The 18,963-nt window shown below is 35.5% G+C and overlaps 1 protein-coding gene across 6 annotated transcripts in view; it reads left to right on the top strand.

The window, feature by feature from the left end:
* Positions 1-18,963, top strand: part of LOC136031642 (mitochondrial tRNA-specific 2-thiouridylase 1-like) — a 165,159-nt gene that overhangs the window by 112,523 nt on the left and 33,673 nt on the right. For 5 of the 6 annotated variants that reach the window (XM_065711307.1, XM_065711290.1, XM_065711316.1 and 2 more), the window contains exon 8: positions 11,575-11,763. The exons of the other annotated variant lie outside the window; for it this stretch is intronic. In XM_065711307.1, coding sequence (XP_065567379.1) covers positions 11,575-11,763 — 189 coding nt within the window. The remainder of the gene's footprint in view (positions 1-11,574; positions 11,764-18,963) is intronic. 6 annotated transcript variants of the gene reach the window in all.

Genomic DNA, 18,963 nt, shown 5'->3' with positions numbered 1-18,963 from the left:
TGAACAAAAAACCACTTAGCGAAAAACGAACGCATTCACCATCAAACAGTTCGTGGTAACGAACTGTAGTAAGGAGTGACCCGGCTCCATAGAAACCAAAACTCTAAAAAATGGTTTCATCAAGTTTAGTCTTACGCACCAAAAGTTACGAGCCTGAGAAAATTTGTGTTATTTCAGAAAATAGGGGGAAACACCCCCTAAAAGTCATAGAATCTTAAAATTACACCATCAGATTCAGTGTATCAGAGAACCCTACTGTAGAAGTTTCAAGCTCCTATCTACAAAAATGTGGAATTTTGTATTTTTTGCCAGAAGGCAGATCACGGATGCGTGTTTATTTGTTTGTTTTTTTTTCCCAGGGGTGATCGTATCGACCCAGTTGTCCTAGAATGTTGCGATAGGGCTCATTCTAACGGAAATGAAAAGTTCTAGTGCCCTTTTTAAGTGACCAAAAAAATTGGAGGGCACCTAGGTCCACTCCCACGCTAATTATTTTCCCAAAGTCAACGGATCAAAATTCTGAGATAGCCATTTTATTCAGTGTAGTCGAAAAACCTTATAACTATTCTTTGGAGACGACTTACTCCTCCACAGTCCCCATGGGAGGGGCTACAAGTTACAAACTTTGACCAGTGCTTACATATAGTAATGGTTATTGGGAAGTGTACAGGTGTTTTCAGGAGGATTTTTTGGTTGGGGGAGGGGTTGAGAAGAGGGGGATATACTGGGGGAACTTTCCATCGAGGAATTTGTCATGGGGGAAGAAAATATCCATGAAGGGAGCGCAGGATTTACTAGCATTATTTAAAAAAAAAATAATAAAAAAATAAATATGAGAAAGGTTTTTTTCAGCTGGAAGTAAGGAGCAGCATTAAAACTTAAAGTGAACAGAAATTATTACCCATATGGGGGGTTCACCTCCTCCTAATACCTCGCTCTTTACGCTAAAGTATTTTTAGTAATGTCAACTATTTATTCTACGGCTTTTGTGATTCAGGGGTCATTCTTAATGAATTGGGACAAAATTTAAGATTTAGTGTAAAGAGAGAGGTACTGACGAGGGGGCGAGCCCTCTCATATGTCTAATAAAAACATGAGAATAAAAAATTCTTTATGTGAGCTAGTTTATAAGTTACGTATATCTTTTACTAATAAAAAGATTCGAAAAAATTAAAAGTTCTAGTTGCCTTTTTAATTAACCAAAAAATTGGAGGGCAACTAGGCTTCCTCCCCCGCTCTTTTTTTCTCGAAATAATTCGATCAAAATTATGAGAAAGCCATTTAGCCAAAAAAAAAAAAAAACTTGCAAATTTCGTTTTAATTATTTCTCTGTGGAGAGCCAAAATCAAAACATGCATTGATTCAAAAACGTTCAGAAATTAAATAAAAAAAACAAGTTTTTTTCAACTGAAAGTAAGGAGCGACATTAAAACTTAAAACGAACAGAAATTACTTCGTATATGAAAGGGGCTGCTTCCTCATCAACGCCCCGCTCTTTACGCTAAAGTTTTTTACTGTTTTAAAAAGAAGAGTTGAGAGAAAGAGTCAAACTTTAGCGTAAAGAGCGGCGCGTTGATGAGGAAGCAGCTCCTTTCATATACGAAGTAATTTCTGTTCGTTTTAAGTTTTAATGTCGCTCCTTACTTTCAGTTGAAAAAACTTGTTGTTTTTATTTAATTACAATATGAAGTGCCTAAAATATATTTAAGTAACAGATTCGTATTCGGAACACTTTCAGTAAACTTTAAGAAGTGAATTGTGCTATCCTCTAGAGAAAAGAAAAGGTTTGGCTGTCATTACATGGAATTTGCGACCGATTCGGTGAGATAATTAATAGAAAAATACTTTGGTGTTATCTAATATTGATTGGTATGTTGTTACTCTTATATCACGACAACCGGGTCATGAATGGACTATTACAGGGTTGGTTCGTTAATTTCCGGCTACGGTCTCGGTGATTGGTTTGCCAAGTTGTTTCGCTCTACACTGCTTTTTGCTAAAAAAAAATATATTGCACCAGTTTTCGTGGATTTTACGTCCTCTAAACTACACGATTAGGGCTCTGGGAAGTATTTTAAGAAAGTGCTTTCACAAAATCTCAGGTCTGGCTCGTGATACCTTGTTGAGCAATTGAAATCCCAACAAAGCGAAAAAGGTTTAAAATGGCTGAGAAACACTTCATTACTCATCAGTCTCAACTCAGGTTAGAAGCGTAAAACATCATTCTTGTCAAAGAAGAGAAAGAAACCAAGAGTAAAAATCTTTAGATTGAAAAAGAATTTCTTTTCGTAGAACTGGCATATCTACAACATAAAAAAATCTCATCCTTCAGTCCCCTCATCTTTAAGTCTTTTCAAATAAGAAAATGTTTATGAGAGTGTAAAGTTTGGTTACTATGAACAATTATATCCGCAACAACAGCTCTTTGAAAATGTAATTTTCAAATTTATTCCAGTGAAGATTATTTCCTAGATTTGACCGTCATATTTACAAATTTGCACGTTATTGTCAAAAAATCTAATAAAGAAAAACCCTCTGCAACCAAGGGGTTATCATATGAAATTTGTTTACTACACAATTTTTTTTGACGAATATTTGTCCACATAAGTTGAACGTTGGTTAGCACAAGCAACAATCTTTCAAACAAAGCAAATTACATACAATTCATATTGATGACTCCAATATTCTATAAGCCATTGAGAGGTATGGCTATTGAATATGAGACAACGAATACTGACACTAGCAATATACGTAGAGACGCGTCAACTAATGATTTACACTTGTTTGGAAAAATAAATCATTGGAATATATAATATACCGCAGTGGATGCCTCCCAATGTTAAGATTGATATAAAGCTACAACTTGCTCCGTCGAGTTCTATTTTGTGAAAAGTATTTGGCACCTCACTTGATGTAACAGTCGCTCTGACCTCGGCAATACTCCACGACAAAAAAAAACAGGTTATGAGTTTTGTTGCTTTTGCAATTGAAAAATTAAGAGCCACTGGAAATAATATCAAAATAATTGCTCTGCGTACAATCACGAATCAGTGACATATTGCTATGGATAGTACCTGCATAGATTCACCTATCATCAATGGCAAAACTTGTTGAAAGCTTGCTTTTGGTTTTGTAAAAAGCGCTAATCACGGAAAAATCCTCCACATAAATTTGAAATGTTTGGACTTGCATCTACTGAATTTAAAGTAAATGGATTTCCACTCTACAATTAATCTTTTGATAAATACTATAGAACCCTCTATAAGTTGACAATGTAATCCCTAGATCGAGAGTAACAACTATTTGAAAATCGTTTAACCAAAGAAATGTTTACAAAACTCAAGGTGTCATTGTATTGGACTTGTCTGGTACTCAATATATGAGTTTTGCCCGAATGGGCAGTTTGCACTTAGAGTGTACCTTTACCTAACCGTTGGAGGAGAGCACAGCATTAATCTCGCAAAATCAATTTGAAACCTTTTGGGAAATTACCCCCTTAGGCAATGTTTTACTAGACTTGCCACCATGAAGACAAATCAAATAATCAATATATTCAATTTGGAACCCTACATGTCAAAACACAAACACTATTCCATGCCCTCAGATTTCCACCACCAGATATTCAAAGCGTTAACAATACCTTTGTCATTTTTAATAGTATCTCATCAACTTTAAAAACGGAGCATTGGCTGTGTATCTTTCAAAGAGTGAAGAATATTCAATTTTTCAATCATCTTGGCCTGCCGTATCCATTCTACACGCCCCACAGCAGAAACTTTCTTGAGCAAAGTGGAAAATCTCTTATTCGAAAATAGAAATGAGTACAAGTTTTATCAACCAAAAGCTGTTGTTTTCGTGCACTGTTACATTTTTTTATGTTGCAGATATACTTAGAGTGAACTTCTCAGCATTTATGTATATAATCTATGATTGAACGATAAAAATTATATGATTGAACGATATGATTGAACGATCAAAAATTCTCTTTCCTACCTGTATAATATAAACTTCAGTGCCCTAAGAGTGAAATGCTTTAAAAATATTTGTGAATTTGTCTATTAATAAAACTTGTATGTACAATAAAAAGTCTGTGTCCTTTAGATTTCTTATTTCACGTATAGGTAGCTATCGGTAATGATAAGTAGAAGCAGCTCTTCAGGAATCAACTTGTATTTATCTTGGCCTGCAAAGTCAGGATCACATTTTCTACAATATAATGTAACTTAATTTTTATTATATCTCTTCATAAAGTCAATAGTACGATTTTGATTCATATTATAAAATACGGTTTCCAATTTGCTTACTTGAAGCAATGTCACATACGAAATTCTCATATAAGGAATTACTTTCAGCAACAGCAAAATGAAAATCAGTAGGTTTATAATCATAGTAGCCAGTATAATCACAGTGACGTCGTAAAAACCCGACTTTCTTATTATTCCAACAATTAAAGTGTAGACAAGGTCTTCCTCACAAAACAATTTAAAACTACGATGGCACCAGTCTCTTAGAAACAAACTGAAATCACGCTTAGCGATCTTTGCAACCATACCAGAATATTCTCCCATTGGTCACAATTATCATAGTGATAACGGAGCATAGGAAACCTCTATTGTGAGAAACAAACATCTTCAAGACAGGGATTACAGTCTTTAATTTGCACTGCGTATCATCTATGCAATTTACATGGATTGTATAATCTGCTCTTTGTTTTATAGTCATCAATAATAATGCAGTTCTCACAGGATGACCAGCTGCTTGATGTATGCAAACATAATGGGCATGTGTAAAACATTTTTTCAATGTTGACTGTCTCACTTCCAAAAAGAAACTAAATTGCAGTCGATAAAATGAATATCTTCTAGGAGAGGAGCAATCAAGTGACATCACCCATCAATTAAACTTGTTCAGACAGATTTTTTCAACTTATTTGTTCTTGCTTTGCAAAATGGACATCTTAAATGATTTTCTAGCTACTGCTCAAAAGTAAATCCACAAAATAATTTTGTTCTGTTTCAATTATTATGTCAATACATTGGGTAAATGCATTTGGATCACGACGTAAAAGTTACATACAATAGTCCAAAGCCGGGGACTCATTTTTCATTATAACGTGAATCATTCTTTGATAAAATATTTTGCTTTGAAGAGAACTGTGGAAAATTATCATCAAGAATTAAACATTTCTCCAGAGTAATTGAAATCCGTATGATTTTTGTTTCCCAAATCCAGCCATTTTAAATAACACTTACTATCGATTATAGACTAGCAAAGAATGAAGATTCTCCCTCATTAGTAACAAAATCACAGATTGATTCATGGTTCAATGAATGAATCCATGGGTAAACTATCATTGGCGTTAGTAACGTTTGTCGGTGCTTTGTTTTTCATCAATTCATCTTTAATTTTCTTGCTGATGATGTCTGATAGTGCCACTTTATTTTACCTTTGATTTCTCTATCTCTTAGTGCATTATCTTCACTTAAATTGCAGTTTCGACCCCTAGACAAGATATGCTGCATGATAATGGTAGAGGATATGTTTTTCTTCTTTATACCTTTCTTTGAATGGTAATAGCTGGAAGATGGTGATATTATTCAGCAAGTGATAACATGTTACCAGCAGCAGTAGTAACAAGTTAGGCTTCGTCATCGACTAAAAGTTTTAGATTTGGATTCTCTTTGAGAACTATCATCACTGGAAATGTTACTCTCGTATATCCCCATCTATAACACTTGAATTTTTCTGTTAATCCAAAGAAATTTAACTCCTTACTGTCATGACAATGCAGACATTAATATCCAATAGTATTAGTACTTGTTTCATGATTCAAATATTTCTCTTTCTCGGCATTCAATGCTACTACAATGCTATCATGTACACTTGCCTTCTTGGAATATTTCATCTACCCTTAAAAAAATTAAATATAGATGTTTACCCTTCCCCTGTACAAATAAAACTGAAGCCAATCGAATGTTCCAAGAGGTCACACGAGATTACCTCACCATCAATAAATTTAACAAGTTACTTGAGATTATGTGACAAACAACTGTATCTTGAAGAAATTTAATAACACCTGCGTCCTGAGGGAATTGCCATTAATCTTCTTTGTGAGGTTAATTAATTAAGGAAGAAAGGGGTTTTGGCTATGGCTGATTTTAAACCAATTGAGGAATCACTACTCTGAACCCTCCTCCGCGACAATAGGTGGCAAGAAGCTGTTGCCGAGAACTGTAAATTACTTGTAAGTTGATTGGCAGGACAGATTCGATGGTTTTCTGCTTAATTTTGGGGGAATGTCTCAATGTAGTGGTTTAATCCCAAAACTGGTAGGTAGTTATATTGTAGCCAAGGGTAAACAATCGCTTTCCGAAACAGTGTTTTTCTTAACATATCAAAAAAGTCACTGCAAAACAAAACTTTTAGGATCAGTTCTACTATTACTGTTAATTTTTGTTAATTTCTGAAAGTTTTATTCACCTTGATCATCTTATATAATAATGAAAATTTTCCGGATATCTATTTTGTATTTAATACCTGTTTGTCCGTAAGTAATTGCTTGCCCACCTAAGTAGCATCCCTGAACCAATCAGGTGATTAAATTCACTACTTTCTTTTGTATATTCCATCTGATGTCAATGAGGCACACTCGTGCCTCTTTAAAGAGGCGAACCACGACAATGTTAAACGATCTTCGGTTCCAGTGGTCGCAGAGGGATGGGGAGGGATGCATTTCGTAGCCCGAGCTCCAACTAAGAAACCTGCCAAATTTCATCCCCCTCCGACTTTTTCTTCATGGGGAAAATCTGGCCGAAAGTTTCAACCCACCAACCCCACCCCCCTTTAACGTTGTCCGATCGGGCTGAAATTCACCCTGAAATAAAGTCCCCTAGGGCCCAGGAGCTTATCCGCGAAATTTCAGCTCGATCTGATAACTCCTTCTCGGTTTTCCAGAAACCACGCATAGCCACTTAATGTTCATGTTCTCCTTTTGTTTCTTTTTCGCCACGCCTACAGGTCACAGCCGACATCGGATCTGGGTGTACGAAGACTCATTCGACGCGAAATTCTCCGAGTAATTTTCCTGGAAAGTTTCGTCGGAAAATCTTAACCCCCCGATTTTCTAGCTTAGAAAAACCCATTTCCCCATAAGAGCCCATGTTAATTTTTGAAATTCTTAAAAGTTATATTTATACACATGCAGGTATTTCGACTTCAAACATGCCCGGTTAGCTCAGTCGGTAGAGCGTGGGACTTTTAATCCTAAGGTCAATGGTTCAAGTCCCTTATCGGGCGGTTTTTTTCACAAAATATGAAAAAAACTTCGTTTTCTTAAAGAGTTAAAGAGGCTGCGTCCCAAAGTCGAACCTTAAAATGTACAGGAATTAGGAGAGGCAGTCCTAATTCCTGTACGAGGAGTACAGGAATTGTTAAATCACATCCACCGTGGATTGTAGAAAAACGTACAGAAATAATATGTAAAAAAGTTCGTTTTCTTAAAGAGTTAAAGAGGCTGCGTCCTAAAAGTCGAACCTTAAAACGTACAGGAATTAGGAGAGGCAGTTGCGGGGCTGCCGCCCCCCAGACCCCCCGCTTTTAAAGACTCTTTTGTACAGGTTTTTTGTTTTGTTAATTAAAAGAGGGCCTTTCCGAAGCCAAGAGCGGGGGGTTAGGGGGGCGGCAGCCCCCCACAACAAAAAACCTGTACAAAAGAGTCTTTAAAAGCGGGGGGTTTGGGGGGTGGCAGCCCCCCAACTTCCTCTCCTAATTCCTGTACGTTTTAAGGTTCGACTTTGGGACGCAGCCTCTTTAACTCTTTAAGAAAACGAAGTTTTTTTCATATTATCTAGATATAGACCCAAAAACAGCGCAACTATAAAAATTTACGCTGCTAATCTATTTCAAAAGAGATCCACCGTTAAAAAAAATGTGCAAAAAATCGTAAGGAAAAGTAAGGAACACTATTTTCATTCAGTTCAGGAAAATACCCTTGCTTCTGAAAATACCGTTGCTCGAATCTGAGACTCGATGGTACTGTTTCAAAAACTGGTGGTTCTGGTGATTTTTGTTTATCGCAGTGGAAAATAGCGTAAATAATGTTCAGGCCTTAAAAAGCTTTGGGGGTATTAGCCCTACTCCTGCCTACTATAATTTCTGTTCGTTTTAAGTTTGACTTGATTATTCGTTGAAGTTTTGGTTTGTATTCATCTATAATCTATAGCATCACCTGTTATCATTATGTTAGATGTTACAACTAATTTCAATCTCTGTTCGTTTTGTGTTTCATTTATTCACGATAACAAGTTGCATAAGTAAATGCATTTTACCTATTAGGACATGTTTGTTGCGGTCCAAATTGAGAACAAAATATACAGTATCTATATAGTGCTCTTCGTATTCCCCAATAGTTATCAAATAGTTTGTGGTAACGAACGAGCTGTAGTGAGGAGCGACACGGCTCCATAGTAGCCAAAACTCTAAAAAATGGAATTTTGATACCAATAGTTACATAAAATAATTGTATGTCTATGCTGATTTTAAATATATAAGTTTCATCAAGTTTAGTCTTAGCCATTAAAAGTTAAGAGCCTGAGAAAATTTGCATTATTTTAGAAAATAGGTGGAAACACCCCCTAAAAGTTGTGGAATGTTAACAAAATCACACCATCAGATTCAGCATATCAGAGAACCCTATCATAGAAATTTCAAGCTCCCTTCTACAAAAATGTGGAATTTTGTATTTTTTGCCAGAAAACAAATCACAGATGGGTGTTAATTTTTGATTTGTTTTTTTGTTTTCTTTTTTCCCCTGGGGTGATTGCATCAACCCAGTGGTCCTATAGTGTCGCGAGAAGGCTCATTTTAACAAAAATTATAAGTTATAGTGCCTTTTTTAAGTGACCAAAAATTAGAGATTTCTTCAAAAGAATTTTATTTTTATGCTGATTTTAAATATATAAGTTTCATCAAGTTTAGTCTTATCCATTAAAAGTTAAAAGCCTGAGAAAATTTATATTACTTTAGAAAATAGGAGGAGACACCCCCTAAAAGCTATAGAATCTTAACAAAATCACACCATCAGATTCAAGATATCAGAGAACCCTACCGAAGAAGTTTCAAGCTCCCATCTACAAAAATATAGAATTTTGTATTTTTTACCAGAAGAGATCACAGATTCGTGTTAATTTGTTTTTTGTTTTCTTGTTTTTTTCCCAGGGATGATTGCATCGACCCAGTGGTCCTAGAATGCCGCTAGAAGGCTTATTTTAACGGAAATCAAAATTTCTAGTGCTGTTTTTAAGTGACAAAAAAATTGGAGGGCACCTAGCTCCCCTCCCACGCTCTTTTTTCCCAAAGTCACTGGATCAAAATTTTGAGATCTCCATTTTGATTGGCATAGTCGAAAACCTAATAATTATGTGGGGTAGAAATTCAGAAATTAAGTCGAAAAAATAAGTTTTTTTTTTAACTTCTAATAAGGAGCGATTTAAAAACTTAAAACGGACAGAAATTATTCCCGAAAATGATTGTCCCCTCCTCAACGCATAGCTCTATGCGCTAAAGTTTTTTATTGTGTTAAAAAGTAGAGTTGTGAGAAAGAGTCAAACTTTTGCGTAAAGAGCGGGGCGTTGAGAAGAGAACAGCCCCTTTCATACACGGAGTAATTTCTGTTCATTTTAAGTCTTGATGTCGCTCCTTACTTGCAGTTAAAAAAAAACTTGTTTTTTCTTCAAACCATTACGGAAAAAGGAACGGGATACTCACATTTGCATGTATATTCAGACCGCTGGTCTCTGTTCATTAGATGCAGGGTAGCCTATGCTCAAACATAAATACAGAAAATTTTTTCTAGCATGGTTTTCCCGGAGGGGCGCTTAGATAAAGAACCAACTACAACCCATAGTAAGTGAAATTTTAAAAAGGTATTTGAAAAAAAACTGTCTATAAAACAAAGTTTCTGTTTGATGTCGATTCAGTAATGGAAACTACTTCTTATCTTAACACATCGCTCACAAAAATATTCAGGGAGAAAATAAAAAGACACCGTTTTCCGAGAAAATTTGATAATAAATGCACCAAGATGTGTTGCTGGATGTTTGGGGCGACTGAAGTTCACTTATGTTTGGTCTAACTATAGCCTGTAGATGCTATTTTTCACGTTATTTTTCGCTGGGATCCTTTACCAAAAAGAAAATAAACCTGATTGAAAACCTTCTAAGTTTGAATAAAAATAAGGTGAGGCAAGTTTTTGATTTAACTTGAGATAGACTTAGACGTAAAAATGTTTAGCAAGAATTGAAATCTTTAAATAATTCCTTATCGTTGTAATAGAATAAATCTTACGACTGATTATAATTACATTGGCAATGTTTTCATAAAACTACGTAGGAGAGGGGGAGAACTTGTGTTTCTTGAGGTCTTTAGACTCCCCCAAAAATGTTTTATATGAAGACCGATGAAACAGGCAATATGGTGTTGTTATTTTATTCAAATCACATCTGATCTATTTGCTTGCTTTTTGCTTTAAACTATCGCTTATATTTGTTTTAAACTGTTTTGCTTATATTTGTTTCAATCTAAGTTTAAATGTGAACGCTTAAATAGCATTGGTAGTCAGGTGATGACGAAAATTTGAATATTTCATTTGAAATATGTATATGAAAGCCATGATTCTGCCTCACTAAAACTGAAATATTTGATGTTCTCCAAAATGCTAAAGACACGAAGAATTCATTAATTTTTTTTTCCAAAAAGGGCTCCTGGTGGTCCTTTGACTTGATGGTCCTTTTGCGTTTTGTTGTTTCCGTTATGGATTTTCCTATGTATCTTGGATGCACTATGCATATCAATTCAGCCTTTGAACATCCAATTGATAAACAAAATAGAGTTTTTCTGATGGAAATAAAAAGCAAAACTGAAACTCAAAACGAACAGAAATTGCCGCTTTTACGCAAATGATTCGAAGTCAAATTATTCAAGCGGGAAACATGAAAATTCTGTATTTCGAAGAATATGGAATGAAGAATAAAATAAAAATGAAAATTAGGCTATTGAAATGCAAAAGCCATTACAAAAAAACGAAATGTGCCGTTACGATTGTAAACACGTGCAAATCAAAGATGCAAGATGCTGAAAACTGTAAGCCAAAGTACCAAACAAGGATTATGTCAGACAAAATTCCTTTTGCCTGGTTAGCAACTCTAGTCTTATGTCCTCGTGAGTAGCTCACGCTTCACTCATGTGATTACCTTTTATACAAACGATGTTTTATTTTGACGCCATATTTCCATTTTTTCTTATTCTTATTGTTCCAAAACTATTCAACCTTCATTTCTCAAACGTAAAAGGAAATAAATGTAATTTAGTTAATAGTGTTTTGCACGGCAGAAAGTCAGGGAAGAAACCATGCATTTTAATCAAGTTAATCCTAACTTCTGATAGTATAGTCAAAATATTAAATTTTTTGGGTGTTTAGCAGTAATTGACGGGATTATTTGTTACACCGCTTGAAAATTAAGAGTAGTTCCATCAGAATTGCAATGTTTAGTTTAGAATCGCCTGTACGTTTTTTAGACTGATATTCCAAGCTTCATTGTTGAAGAGCTGCTCCCTCTAAAATTGACAAAGTACGAATCATCGCTTCGGTTAATGCTAGAAGAACAAGACTCGAAAGTTATTCTTCTATTGGACGGATTAGATGAATTAAATCGCGAACGTAGGAAAGCCGTGATCGACTTGTTGAAAGGAAAGTGCTTAGGAAAGGTAATTTTGATTTTGTGAAATTCACTCCTTGAATTAGGCTTCTAGTTTTGTTCTTACTCTTATTACTATTAAACACAAACTATAAGTCACTTCAAATGAAAGTAAAGAGCAACATTAAAACGTAAGACGCACGAATTTTTCTCTATATAAGGAGTCTGCCTTCTTTCTGAATTCCCACAATTAACGCCAAAATTTGCTAGTTCTTTTCTGAAAACATTTTTGGATGAAACGAATATGGTTAGTGGGTATTTCCTAGTGATTTGTTTGCTGATTGTCTGTCAAAACATTTGCACGGTAAATTTACTGTCTAAGGCAAATGCACATCTCTAAATTCTCCTATTCTAAGGCGCCCAGAGAAATAATTTTTACCCGCTTCTAATTGCCCTAGTTATTGAATTATTTTGGGCAGAAAGTGAAACTTTAGTGTAAAGAATGTTGTGTACCCTCCCCCCATCTATTAGACAGAATAAGTTCTGAGCGTCTTTAATTTTAGTATCACTCTTAACTTTTATTTGAAATGAGCTGTTATTTGATTTTTATTTCTGTTTGTTTTCAATACCAAACCTAGTATTGCCCTGAATGCAAGGGGTTTACACCCGCTCTATTCTCAATATTTACATTAAGGTTTTGCTTTGTATAAAAATACACTTAAAAAAGGGCTCAGTGATGAATATTTGCATTTCAAAAAAACAAAACAAATGAAGAAAAAAATTAGGTTCTGAAACATCAAATACGACTTTCATGGTAGCCATTATTCTAGTTTTCAAGGGTAGTTTCTTACCAATCTATTTCATTCCAAAATATTTATTACCCTTCCCCCTTTTGTTCAGGTAAGCATAGGAATGGGATCTCTTATCTGATGACGCCTCAAATGAATCGACTCAGTTAAATGAACACCAAAATAATTTCATTGTATGCATCTTACTGTTTACCATCTTTAGGAAAAAATGTTTGATTTTCTTCCTACATTTTTCATTTTTTCCCCTTTTTTATTATAATTTTGGTTTTTATATATTTTAGTGAAAATGAACACGATACAATTATGCAGTTATTTTTTTAGTAGCGAGTACTAAATTTTCAAAAGGGGGAATGGGGGGTGAAAAAATTAGCAAAAATAAGCTAAATACATATGGTGCCATACAGCTTAAGAAGGTGTAGCCATCCTTTGAAAGTTGTTTTGTGATTCAACAAATTGTTAACATTTGGAAACTTATGTTTGGACATTTGGAGATTAACGTTAACGAGTATAGGGACATTTAGTTTACAACATATTAAATCGTCTTTACATAAATTAAATAAAAAAAAAACTAGTTTTTTGTACTGAAAGTAAGGAGCGACATTAAAACTTAAAACGAACAGAAATTACTCCGTATATGAAATGGGTTGTCCCCTCCGCAGTCCCTCGCTCTTTACGCTAAAGTTTGACTCTTTGCCACAATTCTACTTTTTAAAACAATTAAAAACTTTAGCGTAAAGAGCGAGGGACTGCGGAGGGGACAACCCATTTCATATACGGAGTAATTTCTGTTCGTTTTAAGTTTTAATGTCGCTCCTTACTTTCAGTACAAAAAACTAGTTTTTTTTTTATTTAATTTCTGAACGTTTTTGAATTAATGCATGTTTGATTTTGGCTCTCCGCACATAAATTATTGAAATAAAATTAGTATATTAATTTTTTTTTTGGCTAAATGGCTTTCTCTTAGTTTTGATCAGACGATTTTGAGAAATAAGGGGTGGGGAAGGAGGCCTAGCTGCCCTCCAATTTTTCGGTTACTTAAAAAGGCTACTAGAACTTTTAATATTCAACGAACGTTTTTATTAGTAAAAAATATACGTACCTTAAGAATTAACTTACGCAACAAACTTTTATATTCTTATATTTTTATTATGTGTACGAGGGGGTTTGTACCCTCGTTAATACCTCGCTCTTTACACTAAATCGTAAGTTTTGCCCCAATTCTTTAAGAATGACCCCTGAATCAAAAAGGCCGTAGAATAAATAGTTGAAATCACTAAAAATATTTTAGCATAAAGAGCGAGGTATTTATCTCCTAAATAACTCGCTCTTAACGCTAAAGTATTTTTAGAACCCCTCATATGCGTAATAATCTCTGTTCGTTTTAAATTTCAATGCTATTCCTTACTTTCATTTGAAAAAACGTTTTCATGTTTATTTTTTCATTGTTTTTTTTTATAGTAATGCTAGAAAATCCTGCGCCCTTTTCATTGAATTTTTCTTCCCCCATGACATATTCCTCAAAGGAAAGATCCTCCCACAAAGCCCTCTCCCATCAACCCCACCCCCCAAACCAAAAAATCCCCATGAAAACGTCTGTACATTTCCCAATAACCATTACTATATGTAAACACTGGTCAAAGTTTGTAACTTGCAGCCCCTCCCTCAGGGATCGTGGAGGAGTAAGTCATTCCCAAAGACATAGTTATTATGGTTTTCGACTATGCTGAACAAAATGGCTATCTTAAAACTTTAATCTGTTGACTTTTGGAAAAAATGAGCATGGGAGGGGGCCTATTTGCCCTCCAATTTTTTTGGTCACTTAAAAAGGGCACTAGAACTTTTCATTTCCGTTAGAATGAGCCCTCTCGCGACATTCAAGGACCACTTGGTCGATAAGGTGACCCCTGGGAAAAAAAAAACAAAAAAAAAACAAACAAACAAATAAACACGCACCCGTGATTTGTCTTCTGGCAAAAAATACAAAATTCCACATTTTTTAGATAGGAGCTTGAAATTTTTGCTATAGAGTCCTCTGATATACCAAATGCGATAGTGTGATTTTCGTTAAGATTCTATGACTTTTAGGGGATGTTTCCCCCTTTTTTCCAAAATAGGGCAAATTTTCTCAGGCTCGTAACTTTTGATGACAAAGACTAAATTAATTGAAACTTATATATTTAGAATCAGCGTAAAAATTCAATTCTTTTGATGTATCTTTTAGCATCAAAATTCCGTTTTTTGGAGTTCCGTTTACTATTGAGCCGGGTCGCCCCTTACTACAGTTCCTTACCACGAACTGTTTGAAAAGAAAATAATTCGGTATTTCGGGGCTTCTGACATTATTACTCCTTTGCGGAAGTTAGGCTCAAAATTGAAAAAGGATTATATTTTTTCTCTGGGCCCCTTCCACCTCTTAGTTCGTTTATTTTCCCGTTAGTTTTCACCTGTTTTCGCTTTCTAGTTGTGTTATCTCTTAGCAGTTCTTTCGTTAGTTGAGTTATGATTGTGGTATATATGTTTTATCGCTCGTATAGTTGTGTTATTTTCAAATTATACTCCATAATAGAGAGGCCGAACACCCAGCATTGTATATTAAACTCTTAATTTGACGTTTTTTTCTAACGTGACCAGATTCGTCCTCCGCCCTTTTCATTGAATTTTTTCCCCCATGGCATATTTCTCCAAGGAAATATCCTCCCACATAGCCCCCTCCCTCAACCCTACCCCCAAAACCAAAAAAATCCCCCCTGAAAACGTCTGTACACTTCCCAATAACCATTATTATATGTAAACACTGGTTGAAGTTTGTAACTTGCAACCCCTCCCCCAGGGACTGTGGGGGAGTAAGTCATCCCCAAAAACATAGTTATTATGATTTTCGACTATGCTAAACAAAATGGCTATCTCAAAATTTTGATCCGTTGACTTTGGGAAAAAAATGAGCGTGGGAGGGGGCCTAGATGCCCTCCAATTTTTTTGGTCACTTAAAAAGGGCACTAGAACTTTTCATTTCCGTTAGAATGAGCCCTCTTGCGACATTCTAGGACCACTTGGTCGATACGATGACCCCTGGGAAAAAAAAAAAAAAAAAACAAAAAAACAAACAAATAAACACGCACCCGTGATTTGTCTTCTGGCGAAAAATGCAAAATTCCACATTTTTGTAGATAGGAGCTTGAAACTTCTATAGTAAGGTTCTCTGATACGCTGAATCTGATGGTGTCATTTTCGTTAAGATCCTACGACTTTTAGGGCTTTTTACGACTATTTTCCTAAATAGGGCAAATTTTCTCAGGCTCGTAACTTTTGATGGCTAAGACTAAACTTGATGAAACTTATATATTTAAAATCAGCATTAAAATGCGATTCTTTTGATGTAGCTATTGATATCAAAATTCAATTTTTTAGAGTTTTGGTTACTATTAAGCCGGATCGCTCCTTACTACAGTTCGTTACCACGAACTGTTTGAAAAGCAACTATTACTATTAGAAAAAATAATATCGTTGTTTCTAATTAAATTTGAACTTACTTCAATACTAGCCGTTCAGTAGAGATAGGCTTCCAAGGTTCTGGAAGAGATAGCATATGAAATTAAGACGTACGATAAAAAGGATGGCTGCACACATACTTCAGAAATACGCAAGCGCTGCAAACGGATGACCAGGACATAGATACTGAGGTAAACCAAAAAACGTCAAACAAAAAGTTTAAAATTTTATATGAGAACAAAAACCTTAGTAATAACATTGGGTTTTCAAAATATAGAAGTGAAACTTGCAAAATGCAACAAAAATGTGTTTTAATACATTCTTTTTTCTAGTAAAACAAAAAATTTTTTTTGGGGGGAGGGTTTTTTTTACATACGGCCTACTATTTGTACCTTTAGAAAAGAAAAAGCCACCGTGCAAATTTATGATCATTGAAACCATGAAGCTCGATATACACCTTGTTACTACCTCTAAAACGACTGGCTATCTCAGGAATTTCACGCGATTCTATTTGGCACTCTTCGGACTTGAACCTATTATTATACACCCGAAAAGAGCAGAAAGGTCTCTTTCATATGGCGTAATCTTTTTTGTTACGTATTGCAGATGACATAACTTAAAAGTTTCTATTCTAATGATCCCTTTCCCAACATTCTAGAGCCAAAGGTTCCTTCGATCACCCAAAGAAAAAAAAATACCAGTAAATACATCTCTGTGACTACCCTTCCTTAGGAACAAGGACATTAAAATAATACAGAATATAAATAAGGAAAATTTGGACAGTGCCGAAGGGCAGTGATAACTTATTTTTTTCGCCATAAAAAGTCAGGTCTTTTGATTGCCTTTTTAGATTTCCTCTTTTTTAGATTTCTGCTGCTATTGAGGCAAGACACTCCTTATGTCAAGTTAGGTATCATGCCCTGTTTGAAACTGATGTTTAACTCGTAATCTATTCGTATCCGGTTTTCTTTCCCGGATAGGAATGGGAAGTCCGCTTTTCTTTCCCCTCAAAGAAGACGATTTGGCCATGTATAAGACTTGCCGATATAAATACATATAGGGGAAATTTTCTTATAATTAGTTCAAACAAAGTTTACTGAATACATATAACTGAATACTGTGAATAATTACTACTGAAAGCTTGCCAATTCATCTGTGAACGTTTCTGACCGACCTTACTTTGATTTGTGCTTCACTCTTTAATTACTTTATGAAGTTCACCCTTTTAATATTCCATAGTACAAATTTTAAGAACCTCTGCAATTTCTGGCAATCTATCATTCTTCCTCCGTGAAATATTACCTAAGCGTTGAAGATTGCTCCGCCTTCGTTTCTAGTATCCCAATCTCAGTTTTAAATCTTATGCTGATTCTTTCCCCTTTTTATGGCACTTGGTATTAATCAAGTGACATATAGCGATAGCAAATTCTGTCGGTCTGTCTGTCGGTCTGTCTGTCCCGGTTTTGCTACTTTAGGCACTTCCAGGTAAGCTAGGACGGTGAAATGTGGCAGGCGTATCAGGAAGCGGACCAGATTAAATTAGAAATAGTCGTTTTCCCAATTTGACCATCTGGGGGTAAAAGAGTGGGGTGCCGGTTAATTCGAAAAAAATAGAAAAATGAAGTATTTTTAACTTACGAACGGGTGATGGGATCTTAATGAAATTTGATATTTGGAAGGATATCGTGTATCAGAGCTCTTATTTTAAATCCCGACCAGATCTGGTGACTTTGGAGGGAGTTGAAGGAGGGAACCTAAAATCTCGGAAAACGCTTAGAGTGGAGGGATCGGGATGAAACTTGGTGAGAAAAGTAAGCACAAGTCCTAGATATGTGATTGACGTAACCGGAACGGATCCGCTATCTTTGGAGGAATTGGGGGGAGGGTTAACTTTGAAAAATTAGAAAAAGTGAGGTATTTAACTTACGAAGGAGTGATCAGATTTTAGTGAAATTTGATGTTTGGAAGGATATCGTGTCTCAGAGCTCTTATTTTAAATTCCGACTAGATCCGGTGACATTGGGGGGGGGAGTTGGGTGGGGGAACCTAAAATATTGGAAAACGCTTAGAGTGGAGGGATTGGGATGAAACTTTGTAGTAAAATTAAGCAGAAGTCCTAGATACAAGATTGAAATAACTGGAACGGATCCGCTCTCTTCGGGGGAGTTGGGTTGAGGAGGGTTAATTCTAAAAAATAAAAAATGAGGTATTTTCAACTTACGAACGAGCGATCGGATCTTATTGAAATTAGATGTTTGGAAGGATATCATGTCTCAGAGCTATTATTTTAAATCCCGACCGGATCTGGTGAAGATTAAGTTGGGGGGGAACCTAAAATCTTGGAAAACGCTTAGAGTATAGGGATAGGGATGAAACTTGGAGGGGAAAATAAGCACAAGTCTAGATACGGGATTGACATAACCGGAACGGATATGCCCTCTTTGGGGGAGTTGGGGGGAGTGTTAATTCTAAAAAATTAGGTATCTTTAACTTACGAAAGAGTGATCGTATCTTAATGAAATTTCATATTTAGAAGGACCTCTAAACTCAGATATTTTATTTTAAATCCTGACCGGATCCAGAGTCATTAGACGAGAGGGGATCGGAAATCTTGGAAAACGCTTAAAGCGGGGAGGTCAGGATGAAACTTGGTGAAAAGAATAAGCACAAGTCCAAAATAGGTGACTGAGATAACCGAACTGGACCCGCTCTCTTTGGTGGAGTTGGAGGGGGGGGGGGGTAATTCGGAAAAATTAGAAAAAATGAGATATTATAACTTATGAACGAGTGTTCAGATCGTAATGAAATTTAATACCTTGAAGGATCTTGTGCTTTAAAACTCTCATTTTAAGTCCCGACCAGATCCTGTAACATTGAAGGGATTTGGAGGGGGAAACCGGAATTCTTGGAAAACGTGGAAATCGAGGTATCTTACGAATGGGTGATCGGATCTTAATGAAACTTGATATATA

This window comes from Artemia franciscana, chromosome 1 (genome assembly GCF_032884065.1).
Source record: "Artemia franciscana chromosome 1, ASM3288406v1, whole genome shotgun sequence".
Taxonomy (NCBI): Eukaryota; Metazoa; Arthropoda; class Branchiopoda; order Anostraca; family Artemiidae; genus Artemia; species Artemia franciscana.
This window is presented reverse-complemented; position numbering and strand designations above follow the sequence as displayed.